Genomic DNA, 22,681 nt, shown 5'->3' on the forward strand with positions numbered 1-22,681 from the left:
GAAATGAGAAAGGAACACATAGATAGAAGCCGTGTTGAGGGGTGGAAGGCACATATCCAGAATATATAATGGACTAAAAAAACGCAAGAGAAAGAAAAGAGAAAGAAAAAAGAAACTAGTTGGTTCTTCTGGCTGTTGGAGTTTTAAAAATGTTATCCTTTGTTTATATTGCAGGTAACCCGGGTTATTAAAAGATACAAAGAAATGTCTTAGTGTGTGTGCTGCTAAAGTAAGAAAGCAACAATTTCGTGTAAAAATACCCTTGCTTATGGGCAGAGGAAAGGTCTGTAGCTGAAAGGAACATGAAAAATAGATACAGTCTGACGGTACCTGGGAGCAGCAAGCGCAAACTTACACTAAGAAGCCTAAGAAGAAATGTTTATTCTGATGTTCTTTTACTCTGTACAATGACAGAGTACCAAACCAGAGAAGTGTGCTCTTGTATTCAGGCACGACATTCATTTTTAACTGTTTATGACTATTCTTGGAAACAAACAAACAACAACAACAACAACAAAAAAAACAACAAAAAACCACCTGGTTTACGCTGTTTCCACACCTACCCGGTGTTACTGAATGGTGAGAAAACTGCCCGTGAGATGGGGTGGAAGAAAGAAAACAGTGACAGCGGCAACGGCGCTGGGGACTGGAGGTGATAGAGAGGAGTGGATGGGTAAGTGACAAGGAGGGATAAGAGGCTCAATACACAACATCCTGCAGAAGAAAGAACTGTTGGAGAAGCTGAAGCTTTAAGAAGACTTAGAGTCACAGAGAAACACAGAGTCCAAACTAATCTAACATTTACACAAGAGATGAATACTAAGCTACAGAGCTCAAGGATTTAAGGATCTCTTCAGCTTTAGCTAGGCAACAGATTTAAAAATGTCTGAAGAAAGTAAAACAAAGGTTATTTGAAGAAGATCTGTAGGACAGAAATAAAGAAATGTGAAGTCATTTCCTGACATTAAATTTAGTGACTCCATGACTTAAATTCATTCACATTAAGAAAAACAAAACTTAAAACCAAGTGCCCTGGGATAGAGTTGCAGGCAACTGGACAAATGTTGGAAAGCAAGTAGCTTTTGTAACACGGCGGTAGTCACGACAAAAACTGAAAAGCCAACTGTGAAGCATTACAGGAACAAAGGCTGGAAGACCAGGCCTTCAACACACATAAAAAGTCAGACTGATTATGTTGCTTCCTCTGCTAAAACTTCATTTTCCTTTCCCTCAGGAAACATCTAGACAACAGGTTAGGGCAGATTGGAGAGAAAAGCATCTTATTGGGGATTCTCCATTTATATGCCATGTCTAATGCAAGAAGGGCATATTTTTCATTTCAGCATGTTTATGTACATCGCAATAGGTCAGTGGAACATTTACATTAAGAGCTGAGACCAGGCATTACTAGGATAATGATCCTGAAAACACCTCTCAAACACCGCCAAGAGCAGCAGTCTCTGGGTAAGCTGGCAGCCAACTCTCAGTGCGTTTTTTTGACACTAAATGAAGTCTCAAATTCTCATTAGCAAGAAGAAATGAATATGGACGGCTCAAGCATGCCTGGCCAAGAAAGCTTCCTGTCATGGTGGTTGGAAACCATAATGAAAGAGGACAGTGCAGAAAGAATATTAAGTGTAAGGTGCTTTCTTACAGGGGCAATGACTTTGTTTCCTCTTGAGCAGAGAAAAACTCTAACAACTCCCTGGATGTGGGTATCTCAAGCTAACAAGTCCTTGTGAAGCACTGCGTCGCCTCACAGAGATTTACAGGCTTTCACAGAGAGGCCCTGCAGGAGTCAGGAGCTCCCTGGACAGATGCAGGCACCAAGAAAAACAACAGCCTTGAACACAGCAGTGGCACAGGGGTCGCCCCAAGATATAAAAGCGCTCGAGCTTCCCTGAAGTGGTAGCTGAAATGAATCCACAGTCCTACAGTACATTCTCACTGCCAATATTCCAGTTTTGTGACCTTTGGAAAACATACCCTGCCCTCATCCTTTAACATTATACAATGGGTCATATCAATGCTGATTAAAAAGAAAAACTACCCCCCGCCATCCCAAGAGAAGTACAGTGGTATGCCTTGAACCTGCAACATAAATTGTCTCTGTTGCCTTGGTCTTAAATAACCATGGAGAGCCACAGACACACTGCATCAGCTCAGACCTCCTACCTCCCGGTAACTTTGAAATGTGACTGCCTCCATCTCAGCACCTTTGCTGCTGACGGGCAAGGACAGCTCTCACGTGTCTGGGGGGTGGTTGGGACCTTAATCAAGGCCCAAGTTTTATAGCTGAAGGTAACTTTAATAGGGAAGGAAGAAAAAAAGAACAAGTAATGGGTATTTTCTCCTCTGTGCCTTGCATTCTTGTACCTACTGCAGGCACTTCTAACAAATGTCCGAGGTGCTGACTTTACTCCTGGCTAGCGTTTTTGCGGGGTTATTTTCAGCAGGTTCCTTCCCCCTTTTAGTGCAACAGGCAGCAACACAAACTCCTGCGATGGTGCCGCAGAGGGGCCACGAGGTCGGGCACGAGCAAGTGCCGACAAGAGGGAGGGCTCCAAAGACAACGCGGTCAGACCCTTCGCATGAAGGCATTATGGTAAACCTGGGGGCATTTACTCCAGCCGAGAGAAGGAAGGAAGGAAAGAAGGAACCTTTAGACTAAATTATAACTGCAAAAGTTGATGATGAGCTAGTTTAAGTTCTGAAGGCTTGAACTCTGACCCTGTTTAGGGCAGAAGAAGAAACTGAAGACATATCCCAGGGTCAGCCTGGCACCTCTCACACTTGATAAACCATTTAACAAATACTGAGGTTTATTAAAACAATTTTTGTTTCAATTTTTGAAATTCTGTTCCATATTTTTCTTCCCCAAAGAAATCTCGATGCACTCACGTCTGTACCTACCTAATAAAAACCATATTGGAAATGATTCACAAAATACCTAACCCATATCAGCCACCAGGGGCTACCTAATCCTCATGAAATAATTCTGTTATTTTCAGTTTTCTGTATTTGTTTTGCTGGCTTGTTTCTATCGGTCTCCCGAGGAAAGCGACAAAGGCACTTCAAAAACACGACTTCCACACGTTTTCAGTTATTCTTGCCAAAGCTGCTAGCAACTAAATTAACCAGTAACAGGAATCACTAATGACTTCCTAACCCATAGGATCCAGCAACAAACTCCGAATACATATTATTTCACAAGGAATGCTGTTTAGTTAGGAATAATATTGATTCCTGGGCATGAGAAGAGCGTGTTAATTTAAAATCCTACTTATTCTGAAGGATGTTGTGGGAAATTATTTTACATAGAGTTCTGCTAAATCTATTGGGACTTGCATGGGTTCAATTAATTCTGTAAACAGGAGACAAGATTCACAGACTTCCTATCAGGACTAAAATGCCGTCTTTCTGCCTAGTACAGTTGGGAACATGCCTCTCCTCTTATTTGGAAGCCAACTCTTTCGGGGAAAATCCGCATGCACCGGGGCGGAGTTAAGGCTATGAAAACGTCCTGCCCCTTCCTGGCTTCACCAGGCAATCCTGGCAGTTTTCTTCCAGTTTTCTGGCTGGACGAGACAGGCCCAAACGAGCAGGAACCGCCGATGACACCCGCGCGGCTGGTGCTGCCGCCCGGTCTCGCTGACTCCGCAGGCCTGAAGGTGACGGCGACCCCGGCGGCAGCGGGACACGACGCTGACGTCTCCCTGCGCCTGAAGGAACTCCCAACGTTGCGGCTAACTGCCAACCTCACAGCAGCACAGCTCTACCTAAATATGCCACAGGTCCCAGATGTAACCAGCTGGAGAACAAGGGCTCCATTTCCACTCCAGTTTTCAAGGCATTTCAGAAGTCAAGGATTTATTAAAATTGAACAAAAACTTTGGAATTCTTCTGGAGGAAAGAATCTCATTCACGCAAGGCATTTGGAGACAGCGCTCATCACTGTGGCGGTAGCACCAATTTATGAAATACAATAAAAAAGAGGCTTTCGCATCACAGCCTAGCAGAAGTTATTCACATAATGTTCTACATTAAGAATATTCAATTACTCCATTCTCTACTGATCTATGCCATTTTAGCAAGGATTTAGCTTGATTTTGCTGTAGCTAATGGAGAATATTTCTTACCATTTGTTCATAAAACAGTTCTGATAATTTACTGCCATTACTGCTCCTTCTCTACTCCCTCATGCTGGGTTCGGACTCTGTTATTAACAGTACTGCCCTGAAATGGAGACAAGGTGGGTTCTTCCCCAGCTACAGAAAATAGGAGATGAAAACAGCAGTTTCCTTTCTGTGGTGCAATTACAAGAGAATGTGACCCACTGGCCTCTCCGTAAGCTCCACAAAAGGACCATGTATCAGATCTAAAATATCCGAATGACAATTTCTAAGTGGTAAAAACACGTAGATAAATACCATGGCCTCTATGCAGAGAGCCTAGCCTGTTTTTCCGTTTTTAAGAGAGTGGTGAAACAGTGCAATTTCACTGAGCTAGGAAAATGGAAATATCAAATTTAGTTGGAATTGCTATAGACATAACTTACATTCTCTCTCCATGGAAATACAAAGCATTTATTAGAGAAAAACAACACGAAAATCATACTAAAGTACTTCCGTGTACTTAAAGTACAACGTCTAGCTCTGTGTCATGGAAGTGCCACAGGGAATTCTGAGTTGGCTTGTTATTTTGATCAAAATTGTTGCTGCAAATCAAAAATGAAAGTTCCACAGTGCTGTACTTTGCTATGTGGTCTTGCCTATACAAAAAAATCCATCACCAGTCTGTTCTGATTACCACCCTTGGAATGTGCTTTTCCTTAGTTCATTAGGATAATTACCTTGATAATAACTTAACGGTCATGTTTGATGCAGAAGCAGCAGCTCACTGTACAGACACTCAAGAAAGGCAAGACCTTTACACTGAAATGATTGATACAACCATATCCCTTCCATCCTGCTACCCTTCGTATGGAGTTAAGGATGCTTTTCATCTAAATGAAAATCAGCTCTGCCAATTTCCAAGAAAGCACATCACCACAAACATTGCCACTCTATGGCTGTAACAGTGCTCAAAACCTCCCCGCACGTACCAGCCCAAGTACTCTTCTTGAGACAGCATAAAATGAAAACCGCGTTGGATTCAATCTCATCACTTTCCTTTCAGGATATGAATTTACTCAGCTTTGACAAATTAAAATCAATTTCGTCTCTGCTCGCCTTCTCTCAAGAATTTGGATTTTAGATATAATGAAACTGATAGAGTTTTGCAGATTTTATTAGCCATCTGGATTTGCCTCTCTTAAGCTTGCTTCTACCAAAACCTACTGGTAAAGCCTGGAGGCTGACTGTACCACACATTCAAACCCACAATCCAGGGAAAGATTAAGAGTCTGGTTTTATTCACACAAAAACTTCAGCAACTGCTGGAAAACTGAGTTAGATGACCATGTTTCTCAAAATCTGACTTGCTTTAGCAGCAGAGATGCAACCCATGCCTTTTCTTTCACAAATCCCACATAATTGAGATTAGGGGAGACATTACACAGCTTTATGGGGCCAGATTAACAGAACCAAAGGGTAGTTGGACTCCTCTTTCCTACCTCACAGAAGGATTTTTACCACTGGATCAGCAGTAACATTCGGACGTGCCTCCTGCCATGTATTTCCACAGTGACCTTGCTGGACTCCGAAAGGCTTTTCAGAACAGCTTCCACCAGAAAGGCAGAGGTGCCCCTGCCCTCCTCTAAGCCCACAGAGCCCAGACATGACCTGTTTCAGCCCATACTTGCTCTCTCCATATGAACTGGCCCCAAAGCACAAAGGGTACCAGAAATGGGTTCTGAGGGCAACAGGAAAAAAAAAAAAAAGGCAAATAAATTCAAGTGGGATAGGCTTCATCTTAATTATCCTTCTCTATCTGGCAACAATTTACATCCTGACCGGATAGTTCCTAATCAGAAAAGAAACCTTTTAAACTGACTGAAATCATGATATGCTTGTATTACACTATGCACAAAATAAGGAGGTTATTTAATTACCTCTCAAAGTTTTCCTATGTGCTTCCTTGTCCTGAGTTATGAAATCATTATGAACTGGATTTCTTCTCTGCTCCTCTTTTTTCCCCCACTGCCTTCCCACAGAGAATGTGCCTCTGTTAGCACGAAGATTAAACAGCAAGACACAAAGCCAACAAAATGTGACATGCATGTGAAACAGAAAATTTAAGCAAATTATAGAACCAACCTGTTCAAGGGATGATAGTTTTGAATTCTTCTACCTAACTAACAGAATTAAGGGAAAATCAACTGTTTAAAAAAACTAGGGGCATATCAGTTCCAACTGCCACTGATTCCTCTCTTCTGTAGTAAAATCACCAAGCAGAGTGAAACAATACAGTATTGTGACATTGGCTACTGAACAGCTGCCCTCCATTTCTGAAGACATCAAAGTGAAGCACAGCACCAGGAGAAGGATGGAAGTTGAGGTTCAGGGCAGTTTGCATGACAATGCTTCAGAGAACAGACCAACAGCACCAATACTGGGGTTTGTTCAAAGTTATTTGCTCGCAGACCTTGAAGCTATGCAATTTCATCTCCCTGTGCTGCCTGGCTTCCTTGCTGCCCAGCCTGCCCTGCAGATTTCCTGCAACACTGCGTAATGATCTGCATCACTGCTGAAAAAAAAAATCCATTAAAGTTGTTGGTCCAATACAGAAGTTAATCATAAGGGAATCACAAGTCCACAGCAGTTCTAAGTAAAATGGCAGTGAAAACAGCTATTGTGACCACAGGACAGTGAAAGTACAGAATGAAGCAAGGGTGCTCAGGCATAGCTCCGGAACAACAGCAACATCCTGTTTGTCCAGCTGACAGGGAAACAGAGAGAGTTTGTTCTCTCTTTCTCCCATTCCCTCCTACTGAAGCTTCGTCATTGGCTATGACACTGATCTTGAGCTCAATTTTTGCTAATTTTCGAGATGTAATGACTACTACCACAGGCCAAGGGTTCCCACAGTCTTGCTGGCCTGGACTGGATGCCACTAGGTTGGCTACTAAGAAGCGGGGAGCACATAGTACTTCTCTTCCACTTCCCATCACCTGCAGCTCAGGGACTTTGTGAGTCAGAGAAGTTTCTGTTCAGCTCTCATCAGTAAACCCACCCACATTCACCGCTCAAACACGTATTAAATTTCTAGACTCCAAAAACGCGCAGCAGTTCCAGGGACAAACTATGCACTGGGCAAGCAACTGCACTGTTTATTTGTCTCTGATCCAACACCATGCAGTGTTATTTAAGACTTCTCAGTCTTGAAAGAAACAGTGTAAGAGACAAGGAGAAACCAATCTCTTCCTTAGCTCTAGCCACAGTGACCCTTCCAACCTGGAAACAGTCTTCCTTGGGGCAGGCAACGGTGCCAGGATTCCAGGTGGATTCCCGTTCCCTCCTGCATGGTGCAGAGCACAGGCAGCAGTAACGTCCTTCCCGAAAGCGCTCAGTTACTCCGCATGCACCGCATACACAGGAACCCCTATTTTCTGCATCAGGACTGCTTCACTCATGAAGAACTACACATGATGTGCAAAAACGGCTGGCACCGGGAGAGTCAGACTCGTTGCATTCCTATGATAACTGATCTGCAGGTGAAGACTGGTCACGGATTTCTACACAGAGAATCACAGAGTCATTATGGTTGGAAAAGACCTTCAAAATCATTGAGTCCAACCATTAACCCTTCACCACCCTGCCTGCTAAACCATTTCCCTTAGCACTTCATCTACACGTTTCTTGAACACCACCAGGGACGGTGACTCCACCACTTCCCTGGGCAGCTTGTTTCAATGCTTCACCACTCTTTCCGTGTAGAAATTCTTCCCAATATCCAGCCAGAACCTCCCCTGGCACAACTTGAGGTCATTTCCTCTTGTCCTACCCACAGTTATTCTGGAGAAGAGACCAATCCCTGCCTCACTAAAACCTCCTTTCAGGTAGTTGCAGAGAGGGATATCCAAAGGCCAAATTAAATTCTGATGCTCCAAGTGGTCTGCCAAAAGTCTCCCCAAATCCTGGGAAAATGTTCAAATTCAAGTAAAAGGATACACCTTGGCAAGCAATTAAGCAGCATATGGAAAACAGATAGATTACAGTAGTTACTGCAGTTACAGTAGTTACTGCAGACTTACAGTAACCACACTTTCCACAATGAGAGCCAAGGCTGCAGCTCCACCACACTGTAACTGTGGCAGCGCTCCTGGCTTCCAGATTCTCCTGTCCGTCATTCCCAGCCTCACACCTGAGTGCAGGGAGATTGGGCTGCCATGCCCTTATTTTAACCTTTACAAAGATCAGCTCCCTAATCTTATTCACATGTGGTCCCACGAACACTCTATTATGAATGGAGGCAGTAAGAGAAATGACAACAAATGACTAAGGGCAAAAAAGTTGTGAAATTCTTACTCTGGTGCTGCTGCTGCTGAAGTTTCTGAATCAAAAAAGAATGACCTGAAGCACTAAAAAAAGACTTTGGCCCAGTGACTATCCCTCTGAAAAATAGACAGCTAGAATCTGCTTTCAGACCTCCAAAATCAGAGCCCACCATTTAATATTGGCAAAGAACCTCCTCAAGAGATGATTTTTCTCCTAGAAAGCTTTTTCTCACAGTAACAACTATATTAAATAGCACATTTTATACAAAGAAGCTGACAAATCTTTGTGCATAGCTTGCTTTATACAAAGAAGCCTCTTGCTCAATGGTAAAAAAGTGACCCAAACCTGAAAATAGTATTAATTCCTTCTTGTAAAGTAGATGCTTTGTTTCCTTACTTAAATTCTAACTTGCACTTCCATGAAAGAAATGTCATTATACTGACAATACAGTGTCTTAAAAGCAGGGTTTTACTAAAAGCTATTTGAGCACAAAAGATATATATTTCCGTTTAAAAACCTTATTATTCAATTTAAACCCAAATTCTTTCCTTATTATTTCATTCTGAGGAACAGTTTCCATTACTTTAAATATCCAGGATATGCTTCTGTAGTAAGCACACTAAGACCAAAACATATAATCTGAAGCAGGCAGTAGAAGGTGACTCTTTAAAAACATTGTTGCATAACACCAGAAAAAAGTGATTTTTTTAAAAAAAGATTATTTAACGAGTTACCAGAATACTTACAACTCATTCTCAGAATGACAAGACAATCACATGAAATGTTCTTTCAGCTTACTAGGGACACAGTTCCTGTCAGAAAGGAAATAGCTAGGCTAACAGAGCTGGATTTTCCATTAACCCCATTTTCTCTTTGGCTAGAGCCAAGGTCTGAATGCAAAGGATATTCCAACCTCTTCCTCAATCACCTCCACCACAGCCACAGGACTGGACTCATTCAAGACACTGCTTAGACATCATCTGTCAGTCCTCCAGTTTCACCCTCTCCCCTACAAAAACACCAACAGGCAGCAACAACAGAAAAGCTGAGGCAAGGACAGCACCCTTAATACATTTACCCAGACTGTTTAAAGGTTAAGAGCTTCTGTCCAGCCTCAGTAGTTCAAAATCAACTGTGATGACGAACCTGTCTGGTAACACCTTGAATTGGTGTTACCTAAATGTTTGCTGCCTGCAAATATAGGATATATAGGATATATCTCAGTCTTTTAACAGTATCTTCAAAACTTGCTCCTGCTGGACTTATGCATTTATTGCCACGGCCTTTCAGGCTCTCCTATTTGAAAAAGTAAAATTGTTATTACTTTAAATGTCACAGAAGCTGACTACAAACAACAAAAGCAAAATCCATTTTTTTCTGTGACCAAAGTCTGCTTTAACATTTTGCTTAGAGTTCTGCAGCTAAATTCACAATTCACTACCTTTTTCCTTTTTTTTTTTGGTGTGTATGTGTGTGGAGATGCTATCTGTATTTGATGGACATGGACGTTCCCTAATGCTATGAGCAGAACCTCACAGTTCAGCTGCTCTAGAGACCGCACTCGTGTTGAACGCGGCTCCCATCTCCCCTTTGCAAATATTTTACCAATATTTGCAGAACAAAGTTGTCAGCCAGGTGCACACAAACTGAAATCAAATAATTTGGGGGATACTTGTCAGGCAGGGTTGCTTTTGCATGAGAACTGTCTTTACAGCAATAGATGATGGGCTTAAAATGAACAGAAAATGGTATCGTAGGTGAATAACTGAAAGCTGCATTGTAAAAGAGCCAAGAGAACCTGCAGCTCTTCTGTGCATTAACCATGTCTCACTTCCAGTCACAAGCTGCAGACTCCGATCCTAAAAGTAGCTGCATAAAGCTACCTAGTAAAGCTACTATATAATTTGCTGACGCGTCTGCTGCTAATGAGATCCTTGAGTCCAAGCCCTTCACTACCCTTGTAACACTCAGAGGTTACAAAACACAACACGACACTCTCAGCATGGCTCCAAACAACATCCTCTACGGATTTATAACACAGACTGGCACTTCACTTTCCTCAAATTACTATGTTGCAAAATATAGATCAGCTCTTCATACATCCACTCTAAAGTTTCCATAGGAAGGTAGATAACTCCAGGCTGTTCTTTTAACTGGCAAGCAGCAAAAACAAAGCATTTTACACCACATGAGGCAGAAAATATTTGTGGATTAAAAAAAAGGAAAAAAAGGATTACTTCTGTCAGACTTTATATATCCCTTTCTGTTGTTTAAACATTTCATCACTGATCCAACCATCTGCATGATAAACACAGTTATTAAAACTGTATTATTCAGAAAAAATGTATTTTTATACAAATATATATATTAAGTATCTATATGTATATATATAAAAGATATATATGTCTATATTCAAATATATATATGAAAGTTTTTTGCAATATTCAGAAAAAATGTATTTTTATAAAAATATATATATTAAGCATCTATATGTATATATATAAAAGATACATATGTCTATATTCAAATATATATATGAAAGCTTTTTGCAATGCTTCTTCCTTGCAGCCATTAAGCATGTTACAGTAGCAGAGCTGCTCAAAAGATGCTTTTTCCTTGAACTACTGCCTCATAACCAAGTAAGAGGTAATTAACATCTTATTCTGCACTGCATACTAGATTCTGGCCCATCAGAACCCTAATTGTAAGACGACAGAGATGAGATACTCATTCACATTTCAAGTGTGCCAAATAAACTATTTTCAGATCAATTTACTGTATGCACAATACGATGATCATTTTTCCATGGTACCAAATACATGGTTTGGTGTACAGGAGAAAATTAACTTAAAAATCACATAATTTTACGAGGTTAGTCATATTCAGGTAATTCACTGTGAGGTCAAGTTCAGAATCTAACGGCTACAACCTATACTGGTGACCAAAAAGTCTTTCATCACTGACCTAATGTCTACAAAGAATCCAAGAGACCAGAAAAACATAAAATATTAAACTATTTTCCCCATAGTATTCCCCACGCTTCTCTTTTTTTCATTTTTTTTTCCTGGAGGTCACAGATCAACTATTTTGGAATGAAATCAAAACATCATATATATGGATTCATTAAAAATACCATTCAAATCCAGATACTGAATTTGGTGTTTGTATCATTCCCAGACACCATCCAAAGCAAAACTTTTCCGATTTCTAATGTGATGACTTCATGCCGTCCACTAATTCTGACAAGAACCTTCACCCAGTATTTTAGGAGTTCAGCAAACAAAATGGAAAAACAGCCACCTGCATCCTCAAGCTCCCTCTTGGAATAATCAGGTAACCTGCTGTGCACAATGTGCATGCACTGTATCATCATCATGGTCTGTGAATGGCTACGGTTTTTGACAACGAAATCACTTTCGTGTTATTTACCTAAGTTTCAGTAACCATCTATCTATATGTATGCATGTATGGGATTGTTGGCCTGGGAGTATGTACATATGTAGGTCAAACTTTATCGTTCATACCGATTGCTAGTTAGAGGAGCTATCACACGGGGAACACGCACTCAGTGCTTTGAAACTGGACTGCACCTGCACGGGCATTTGTTTTTCCTGGGATAAGTCGGGTGATCTTGTCACAGCTCGTGGAGCCTGTGCCGTGGCACTTACCCTGGGTGGGACCGTTTGCAGGGCTGTGATGTAGTTCTCCAGAGCAATGCGGCGGCGGTCGTTGAGCATGGCTTCCACCCTGGCCATGTGCGTCTCCACCAGCTGTTGTCTTTCATTCGCTGCTTCTTGTTCCAGTGATTCTACTTTCTCCTGGAAATGCTAAAAAAATCCCAAAACATCATAACAGAAGGAGTGAAGACATCAGCAGAGATCAGCGGGCATTAAAAACTCCATTTACAAATGACCAAAATGTTCTGCCCTAGTCAGTCTAGCGTGACTCCCCAAATCTGAGCTGAATGTATCTTTTATTGATTTCAATGCAAACTGCTGACGCCCTGTATTCCTGTACACCTGGCTGTATTTTATTAATCTATCAAATATTCCTAAAACGGTCAGCAAAATCACCAGTGAATCCTTCATTTGACCTAAGACTGCTTGGTGCAACAGCAATCTGCCTGGGAACAGATGGAGCTTGGCAAACATTTGCTCCCTGTGATTATAAAAGGCTTTCCACGCATCAAAGCAACTTCACAAACAAACCTGCAAGGCAGAAAAGAAAATCTCCATAAACTAGCCACCAGGAGGAAGAAACAAGCACAAGTTTATTCCAGTACAGAGAAAGATTCACTGGGCAAAACACATGGAGAACGAAGCTTTGGTATTTAATATGCAATGCAGTATGGCTCTGAATATTACCTTTTCAGTAGTTTTGCACTGAAATGCTTCCAGCACTACTGAGTAATACCTGAACCAGCTACAACAGGCCTTAAAGAGCTTCTGGCTGAAATTTTTGAATTATAGTATATTTTTTTTCTCAATTCTCTGTTTCCAAAGTATATAAGGACAATTCTTTCTACTGATCTCATTTGGATGAGTTTGGTGACAAATGTGGGCTAAATTTGGATTGCTCCGAAGTCTTGGTGCGAATACAGCCTCACGATGCTGAATCCCACCACTGGGAACATCTCCCATTTTGGCTGAAGGTTTCTTTCAGATAAAAAATGGTGTTCATTGCTTACTCAAATCACTGCTTCCCATCTCTGCTTGCACTCAGATACTTGAACAGCTCGTACTTGTCTACTAATTTCTGAAAAGGGCCTACTGGAATTGGGTTTTCAGCTCTCACTGAAGACAAATCTAAATTCCAGTGAAATTTTACCCATCTATGTAATAACTAACCATGTTCTACATTTATATTTCAGGGACTGTTTTTTAAATACAGAAGAAGCCACTAACAGCTGGAAGCAAAAACAGCAACTATAAGTGGAACATGATATTAATTCCCCACATAAATATGTTTTAGAATTACATCACAACCAGCACCCACCAAGCCTTAGTTGCAACCCCTGCTGGTAAAAGGCCTTTACCTGGATAACTGCTTTCTTATCAGCCTTTGGCAAGTTCTTGGCTTGGCGCTCGGCCTCTTCCCATTCTCTCATGACCTGGCAAACGACACAAGGAGGGTGACTTGTGACTTCTCCTCTCTCGCCTCCGGGTGTAGCAACAGCCAAGCGCTGCAGCTCCAACACTCATCGTGCAAAATTCCCCTCCTCCCTGAAAGGCAGCTGCAATGTTTAACAACGGTAGAACCTACTGCTAAGGGAAGCAGGGCCGTGCTGCAGGGCCTGAGCCCCATGGAGCTGCCAGCTGATGCCATCGAGCAAAGGAAGAGGGAGCCTCAGTGGGTCAACATGCAGTCCCTTCTCACCTGGGACATGAAAAATGCTTCTATCTCATCTGTTTTATGCCCTTGGTGAAAAACTGCGAATTTCAGCTCATTCTAAAAGGGTTTTTTTTTTTTTTTTTTTTTCGGTATCACAAAGATTTCCAGATTTATGTGGACTGCATTACTGGCCTTTGAGTAGGACAGATCAAGAATTATATCCAATTTGTGCTGTCTGTCCAGGAATTGGTGCCAAACATTTCAAGTACTGAACATACTTATAACTCAAGTACAGCACTGACAGAAAAATGATGTAGAAAAACTCTCAGTCCCATTCCTCTCAGCAACCTAAAAGGCCACCTTCTCCGTAATGGAGGGCAGGGCAGTATTTCATTAAGAAGGGAAGGAGTTACTGCTGACTTGCCACAGCGCGCACGTACTCTGTGCAGGACATCTGAAACCTCCCCAGGGTCTCAGTTAAGGACTTTCCCAATTTCATTTCCAGTGATCATTTCCTCAAATGACACTTTTTGTGCAAGAGTAATCTCTTTCTTGGGGAGCATGTAGTGCGTACAGAAAAGCGACTTGTTTGTTTGTAAGATTAACACAATGCAATGGCCAGGAGAATTCCAGATGCACCTCATCCTTTCCTTCTCATTTCCTTCTCTTCCTCGTCCTCCTCATTATCCTTCCTCCATTTCTCACCAACCCCCACACTTTTACACCACTTAAAGCAGAAATCTTCAAATGGACTTTTTTCAAAGGGGACTTTAGCAAAGCACAGCAGTCTACAGGCATGACTGACATTTTAGCAGGATAAATAAGCAAAGACAGACTCGCGCTGCTGTTTCTCATGGCTGCCCTTGAGCCTCCTCCGCCTCCCAGCTCCTGTCCGAAGCTGCCCAGGTGCCCCACGCTGCTCATGAGGCTCCCTGCCTCATGCACAGACTGGAGAGCACTGTGGTGGCCCGACGTATCCGGTGAGCACGTGCCACCAAAACACCCCTCTGGACTCAGGGCAGCTGACAAGCACCGAATTGACAGCTCACCAGTTATTTCCTTCATACTTTGCACAGGTTTTACTGCTTCTCTGACAAAGCAGTACTGGAGGACATGAAATGGCAATGTAATTCAGAGCACCGTGATGTATTCTGGAAAAAACTTATTAATGCTCAGAGCGCTGCAGTGTGTTAAGAGCACATTAAGTATTCAGCTCTTAATTGTGCACTTAGGCCATAAGTGAGTGATTGCGGTGGCCTAGAAAACCCAACTCATATACATATATATACGTACGCAGGCAACGTCTTTCTAGAGAACTAAAATATCACTGGTGCCAGGAGGTGAATGTTACAGAAGACCCAGAAACTATGGCATTAATCCAAGTCATAAACTACAATAGCATGTGCTAAATCTTGAGCATTGGCCTAGATTAGGAACTTTGATCTCGCTTTTCTCTCCTTCTGTGTCTTCAGATCGCATCGCTGACATCTGCTTAATGTTCCCTTTTGCTCTGCGAATGGGTGGCCAGCAGGTTTTCCAAACTGCCGTTCTCTGGCATCTTTATCGGCCTCACTAGCCTTGAAAAATCTAAAGGCAAAGACATTCTGATTGCCCACATGATGAAAGTAAATATTATAGGCAACGCAATAAGGACACACTTGGCTAGACCAGGTCTCTGCCTGTTATTATTTCTTTAAGCCTTTCTGGGCATGGGAAGCTTTGGGGCTGGTGAACTAACAGGTTATACAGTTGTGAAAATGTAAATTCTGGCATTTGAAGCTCTGGTGCAACAAGAGTGAATGTTTTGTGAAGAAATATAATTTTATGGCTGCTTTCACATATTCATCATAGAAAAACTATTTTTTCAGAAGATCATAGCTTTAGAGAAATTATGTACAGGTAACAAATATGCCTCAGCATTTTGTGGGAAACCAAATGTCAGAGGAGAAAACAAAACAAAAAAATATTCTGCAGATTTGCCCTCATGTAGAAAGAGGCTGAATTTATCCTGTATGCACTAATAATGCTACTCTGCTTCACTGAAAGCACAAACCTAACCAAGCCACATAGATTTATGGCACTTCGAGGCCTGGTTGCTTTGTGCCAGGAAAATGACACCTTCTAGCTGAGATTTAAAGCAGGAAGCCATTTCAAAGTCTCACTTTTTCAGAGCTCAGGACTTACTGCCTGACAGACTCCTTTTGGGATGGGGCTGTAAGAAACATCAAGAGGGAAAAAGAAGAAGAAGTAAGGAAAGGCTCATTTGTTATGAAGACAAATGCTAAGTACAAAAACATCACTATACTGAAACCAGTGGAATATTCTCCCATTTTATATACTGGTGTATGGACACATAACTGTCAAAGGAAGAATTTATGCCAGATATATGGGTCACATCAATCATAGCAGCAGTGGTGCTTGATGGAGGAATTGCCTAGTTAGAACACCAAAGTCATGACATTAAGATACCTACTTGTGTCGAGGGCTTTTGTACCACACATAAGTCTTGATCCTTTTCCTGGTAATAACATCATTAACTATCTCCAAAGAGAAATCTACTCGCAGAGCAAGGGACTGCAGCAGAAGAGGGTGCTGCTGCTAAGTTGACAGTCAGTTTTAGGGATGGAAAGAGCCCTCAGACACACCACAGAAAAGGCAGTGGGACCTAAGGAACACACTGCTGCTGGCACTAAAATTCAGCTGAAGACCCTTCTGGGATGCTGCAATTAGCAGGAAGTGACGGTGCAAAGCTGTGGCAAAGGGCCAGCCAAGGCTGGCTGCCCATGTGGTGCTGCTGACCAACAGCAGCTACTACAGGCTGACAGCCTGGCCCCTCCTCATGAGGCCAAGGGAGAGAGGGAGGAGCTCCGAGCTCCTCCTGCCACCCTGCAAGCGATGGACTAATGGGTGTCACCCTCGCTTCCAACCACAGATGCTTGATATGACGAAGGAGAGGCAGTTTTTGAAAAAGAACCTTTTCTTCCCCCTGAATTTTCTAGTAGGGGAGACTTCTTCCTGCAGTGTGTTACAATTAAAGTACATGCACACTGCTCATGAGAGAGGACCTGAAGGGTAGGCAGCCCTTGTCTCACTTAATATATGGAAGTGACCTTTTGAGTAGCTTACAGGGCTAATACTCCTCTCTCAGGACACACCATGCATTTTAATGGACATGGCTTGGTGATTAACAGAGTCCAAACACTTTGGTTTAGATCTACTTTATGCTCTGCTTTGAAAAACGACACTCTCATCTTAGGAATAAACCAAGTATCTCTAGTGCAACACCAGCTATCGCCCCCATAAATTCCACCTGCTTGAGAACTGCAGTATTTTTAGGTGTGTATCTTGGAAGTAAACTTCCAAGGGTGACTATTCTAGGAGAAAAGGTATCATTAAACTCTTACCATAATTGCTGTACAAACCTGACTCCTAAAACACCACCAACAGCCGTAAAGAGAAAAAGTTTTAGAGATCAGGAAGCCTCAAGAGGTTTGAGAGGGGAAATACGTAAATGCACAGCTCCCTCGAGTGAGGTTTGACATCAGGCCGTTTAACAGTGACTATTTAAAAGAGGGAATTGTATACAAGTAAACTGAGAAAAAGAGGAAAAGTGGAATAGTAGCACAGCAGGAAGCCAGAGCAAGGGCAGCCTCAGATCCATTACCGCAACCTCTCCCTGTTAAATCTAGCACAAGAGCAGACACTTAAAAGTTGCATATGCATAGATATATTAGTTACCCAATCCACACATGAATGTAGTTTCGCTGCTGTTCTTTGATGCTCCATTAATAATTCCTGGGAAAAGTTTTAAAAGGTATCCTCAGGTAATTCACTTCACAGTAACGCCTAGGAATCCTTAGCAGTTGAGTTGCTCCGGGTGCTGCACAGACGTAAGGGCAGAGAAACCTGCCGCTCTGTGAGCTCAAGGAGCTGGAGGGAGCCAAACTGCACGAACAGGAGCTGCGTCTGCTCGGGGCACAAGGACGGCCCGGAGAGCTGGGCAGGGGCAGCTTTCGAGCCATGGACTCTGGCCTGATATGGCCTTTAGAAAGAGCAGTGCGGATCCTCCCGAGAGGGCAAAGCAAGCAGGAGCTGTGAAAAGGGAAAGTGCAGAAAGGCAACAAGCACAGAGCCTGCGTTCGTCAGGACGGCGTTTTGATTAAAACGCTTGATTTCAATTTTAAAAATTTTTTGAATGGTTAAAAATGCTTCCTACTCAGATGATTACGTTTTACATGTGAACTGAAATGCCTAAGAAATATTTTTGACAAAGCAAAGCGTACATCCAATCAAGCACACTTTTAAAACTATCTACTTCATTTAAAAAGGAAGCACCATCTGTATTTAGTAAGGACAATTATTTCCGATTATCACACTTATCCAGATTCATGAATTACTTGGTCCTTTCTTCAAAGACACTGATCATTCCTTCTGTTTTCTTAATAAAAGAAAAATGGGCATTCCTGCCTCTTTTACAAGCCCCATTTCTCAGCTTTGAAAACTGATGACTTTGAGCAACAATCTGAAGAAACTGAATTGAATAAAATATTTCCTTTGTGGCTAGAGGGCTTAGTCAGGGGCTCCTGGTAGTTAACTTCTTGTTTTATTTTTTATTTAAATGACAAACTTCCGTTAAAGCTTACCAAGTGCGTAATCTATTTAGATTTTTTTCAATATAATTTAAAATTAAACTTTCCGTTAAAAACATTTAATGAATCTAATTTAAAAGGAAGACTAAAAAGCAATTTTTTAATAAATTGCCAGATAAGCAGCTCAGCAGCATGGCACACAGATAGCATAGTTTACAATGGGCAGGAAACAAAGGCTGGTAAACTGTTTTTTCCACGCCTCCTTCAGATCTTGTAATTCTTGAACACCTGAAGCATTCGCTGATGGCCTTCCTGTAAGACACCCTGGCCTCTCTATGAGCAAAGCACAAGGCCAAGAGCACTAGCAGAGGGGAACTTTTCCTAAAAGCCTCATTTTGGGCCTTCACAATCATTTTGGCACCAAAAGCCTGGCTTATGTATCTGTAATACTGAGAAAAACTGAAAATTCAACCAGGGAAGAAAGCTGCAGTGAGATATTACAGTGAAATACCTACAGAGAAAAGGCAGGGCTTCCAAATTATGGTACATTATTTTTCTGTCGCTGTTTCATTCTAAAATATGCATCACATGCTTTCTTTCAGACCTTTTATATTTTCCTTTGCTATTATTAGAGCAGGACTGTCAAAATTTTTGCTGGCTTTTCTATTATTATCCCTTTTTCTGAAGTAGTGGTAACTCATCAGTGCTCAACAGGAGTAAACATGGGTAACAGCTTCAGTCTATATGAGCCTCTTGGGCTATAGTAATAAAAGATTTTGATTATTCAGTTCAAAGGCACTATTTTTTTTTCCTTTTTTCTTTGTGTTTAGATGCATTTCATATATATCCACCTGCCCAAATGAAGCTACCTATAAGGAATTTCCCTGGTAAAAAGAAAGGATGAACTACAGAGTGGTCAAGGTCTGTATTTTTTAAAAAAAGAATCCCACAAACCCATCATTCTTCTGCAAAGACCAGATCAATCTTTTTTTTTTTTTTTTTTTCCCTTTTTACCAGTACAAGTGAATCGCAGCAACCTATGATCATGGATGTGATTGAATCCAGTGCGTGTGCAAGACAGCTAAATTCACAGATACGTAGTCAGAAAGGCAGCAAATGATAAATCTGCAGCACTGCAGATGGGCAGGGCAGCTGGTAGAAGCCTTGGGAAATGGGAGCACGAGGGAGTCCACACGTCCCGTGGTGTCGGAAATAAAACCTGTTGCCACATGTTGAATGAAAGACAAGCCCCCTTACCTGAGACATCCTTTCACGATGCTTAGCCTCAAGTCTCTCCTTGGCTTTCTGGAAATGGGCATGCTCATTCTCATCCCCCGGCGTCTCCAAGTATTTGTCCACGGCGTCTGGAGTGCTGGCGGCTGTGGTGGGGACTGAGGAGAATTGTGAGGGCGAGAGAGGGCAGGGCAAGGGAGGGGGAAGGGAAGAAAAGCAGATTTATCAGTTTAGCGTAGGCCAAATAGGAAGAATAGATAAAATGAGAAAGAAGCATCTGCTTTTATTTCTATCAGAACAAAGCAAGTTCATTTAGCCACAAAAAAGGACATATAGCTTCCAAAAATGTATTTTTTTTAATCAAGTATATTATATGCAGTAAATGTATATAAAGATTTCCTCTACTTTATAATGGAGAAACTTTAGAATTAAGAAAGCAGTATCATTCAAGCAGATTATGAATGACTGGCAAAGGAAAATTTCAAAGAAAGAAAAATAGCAAAGAGCAAAGTACATAAACCAGCAGAAAGCCCTCTCCAAAATTATGTGCTTTATATATTAGTTTATTTATTTATGTATAATTTATTTTTATTAGGTTATTTTAAACTGTAGCATTCACAAGTGCCAAGACAAACACATTTTTAAGAACCTATGGTCCCCCCAATGCTCTAATGAAATGCCTCAAGTTCTTCCCTTAATGCATTCTGTTCTCACAGATATTTATTTTATTCGTAACAACTTTGACTATGAAAACTCCTTATTGATGCCGCAAATAATCAGCAAGAATGCACTGATCTCTGCAAATTCCTGTCAGATAAGCAGGCTACACCTACTCCACCAGGACCAGAAAGATTTACCTTTCCAGTAATTTAAGCCGAGTAGGCAACGATTCTTTAATTATGCAGTAGCATCCAGCAGCTTCTGGATTATAACTAGTGTAGCATTTCTGTGCTAGGGACATAGCAGCCATGTAAAAAGTTTTCTAATGATGATCAACTATTTCATTTCAGCTACATTATTCCTTAATATGTTATTACATAGTCTCATTTCCCTGGTCACATTTTGTTCAACAATTGCAAAGTCAGTTTAAATAGCCTAACAAACAAATGGAGAGTGTACATATAGTTGCACAAGATCTTCTTAAATTAATTTGACTACACGTACTTTAGTTAACTTTACTTTTGGGTACAGAAGAAATACATTTTAGTAAAGGGACTAATACAGGTAGGAAAACAAAACAACACAAGAAAACCCCCCGAACATTCCTCAAATCTACAGCAGAAGCAAACTTCAACCTGAAATTCAGTCTGAGAAACTGAGTCCATGTTTGTTTATTACTACTCTCTCAAAAGCTAGCTGAAATGCAAACTTATCTACGTTAAATTGTTTTTTTTTGTTCAAACTGATGACTTAAAGAAAAACAACTAAAAAACTGCAAGCTTTTCACATGTTAGTTCCATCAAGCTTTCCATATATCAGTTCCAAGGAAATGCATTTTCAGATCTTAAGATAAACTGTTAATTTTTCCAAAATCCAAAACTCTTCCTTAGATTTTACATTACAGGGGCAACCCAAAAGCAAAACAAGCAGAAACAAGAGCAGAAAGCCTTTGGCCTTGGGTGCATTTGACACAAATATGATTTTAGCTGCTGCTAAAGTAAATCAACCAACATATTTTGTAAGGTACTCACTGGAACAAAGGAAAAGCCTTCCTTGTCTCAGCAAAATCAAATAAAAAACCCTACAAGCAACCAAAAAAATCCAGTGGGAAATCACAGGCAGTGAATTATCACTCTTCCGCCATTTTTAGATTTCTGCCATGAATATTTAATCACAATATTTACATTTTGCAAACATCTTTATTACTGAACTATTGCAATAAACAAAAACACAGAAGCTTCCCAACAAGCCCCAGAAATTACAAAAATTGAATGTTGCTCTTAAGTATGGAACATTTTAATTCAATTAAAAATATATATATTAAAAAGCAGGAAGAAATTTAAGAGCACCGGAAAGAAAAGCCATCTATTTTAGGGTCTTGCTTCCTGACAGAGGTTAAGAGAACATGGGAACATCCTGAGGGAAGAATATATGTGGGCAGGGAAAATTTAAGGAGACACTGCCAGCTTGCAGATCTGACACTCGTGGGCTCTTGAGCCACATGTAAATACCCTATTACAATGTTTTAAAGCTATCCTTCCCAGATTTTTCCTTCCATGACCATTTTTTCTTCCAAACTCACATGAAATTTAACTTTCAAAACATGCTAGAGCAATGATTTCCACAGTTGAAAGATGCTCTGTGCAAACAAAATGCTCCTTTGCCTCACCCTTTCTCCTCCCAGCTTCCTAGGACACCCTCAGGTTTTTGTAGAAGACTGAATACATACTCTCCATATTTCTCAATCTTTTTTCTATCTTTTTCTTTTTTCCACTGAACTTCTCAAGCCTGTACAAAGGTGTGTGGAAAGAAGTGACAATCTAAATGACTGTCCAATAAATTATGCAAATTTAACCTTTAATTTATTGAAACAGGAAAAAAGGTCACAGGAATTTGCAATGAGGTCTGTTAAGCCATCTGTATATTTAAGGTCTGATTTTCAAAAGATGCTGTCTCACATGCCTGGCCTTTAAGGGCCAGGTTTTCTGACGATGCCCTGACTTCCCGCTGGGACACCTACCAGAGCGTTTCCAAGGAGGTGAGGATACCAGGTACTAAGACCTGGAAAACCCGATTTCACTGCGCCTGGCGCTCTGACTCTCGCAGTGAGTTGAGTGACAGATTATGATAAACGACCATTATTTTATATGCAGTGAAAAGGATGTGCCAGGATGAGTTACTACACAGTAGGTAGTGAAGTTTAATACAATTTAATTGCTCAGAGAGAAGTATTTGCTAAACTAATCCTTTTTTTTTTAGTATAGAAATGAATAACAGGGCAGGGAACAATAAAATCCTAAACTGTAAGTACAGTGCATTGATATACAATACATAATCTATAAAATTATAAATGCAGACAGCTATTCTCATTTCTTTTCCACTCTTTCCCAGTCTTAATAACCTTATCTTCATACATTCTTTCATCAAGAT

General features: G+C 41.1%; 1 protein-coding gene across 2 annotated transcripts in view; it reads right to left on the reverse strand.

The window, feature by feature from the left end:
* APP (amyloid beta precursor protein) overlaps nt 1-22,681 on the reverse strand; it is a 187,764-nt gene that overhangs the window by 47,088 nt on the left and 117,995 nt on the right. For both annotated transcript variants that reach the window (XM_088529802.1, XM_088529803.1), the window contains 3 exons: nt 19,616-19,749; nt 13,474-13,548; nt 12,107-12,265 (listed from right to left, as the gene is read on the reverse strand). In XM_088529802.1, coding sequence (XP_088385928.1) covers nt 12,107-12,265; nt 13,474-13,548; nt 19,616-19,749 — 368 coding nt within the window. The remainder of the gene's footprint in view (nt 1-12,106; nt 12,266-13,473; nt 13,549-19,615; nt 19,750-22,681) is intronic.

The sequence above is a fragment of the Tinamus guttatus genome, unplaced genomic scaffold (assembly GCF_059628265.1).
Source record: "Tinamus guttatus ecotype Peru unplaced genomic scaffold, ASM5962826v1 Tinamus_guttatus_pri_ptg000347l, whole genome shotgun sequence".
Lineage (NCBI taxonomy): Eukaryota > Metazoa > Chordata > Aves > Tinamiformes > Tinamidae > Tinamus > Tinamus guttatus.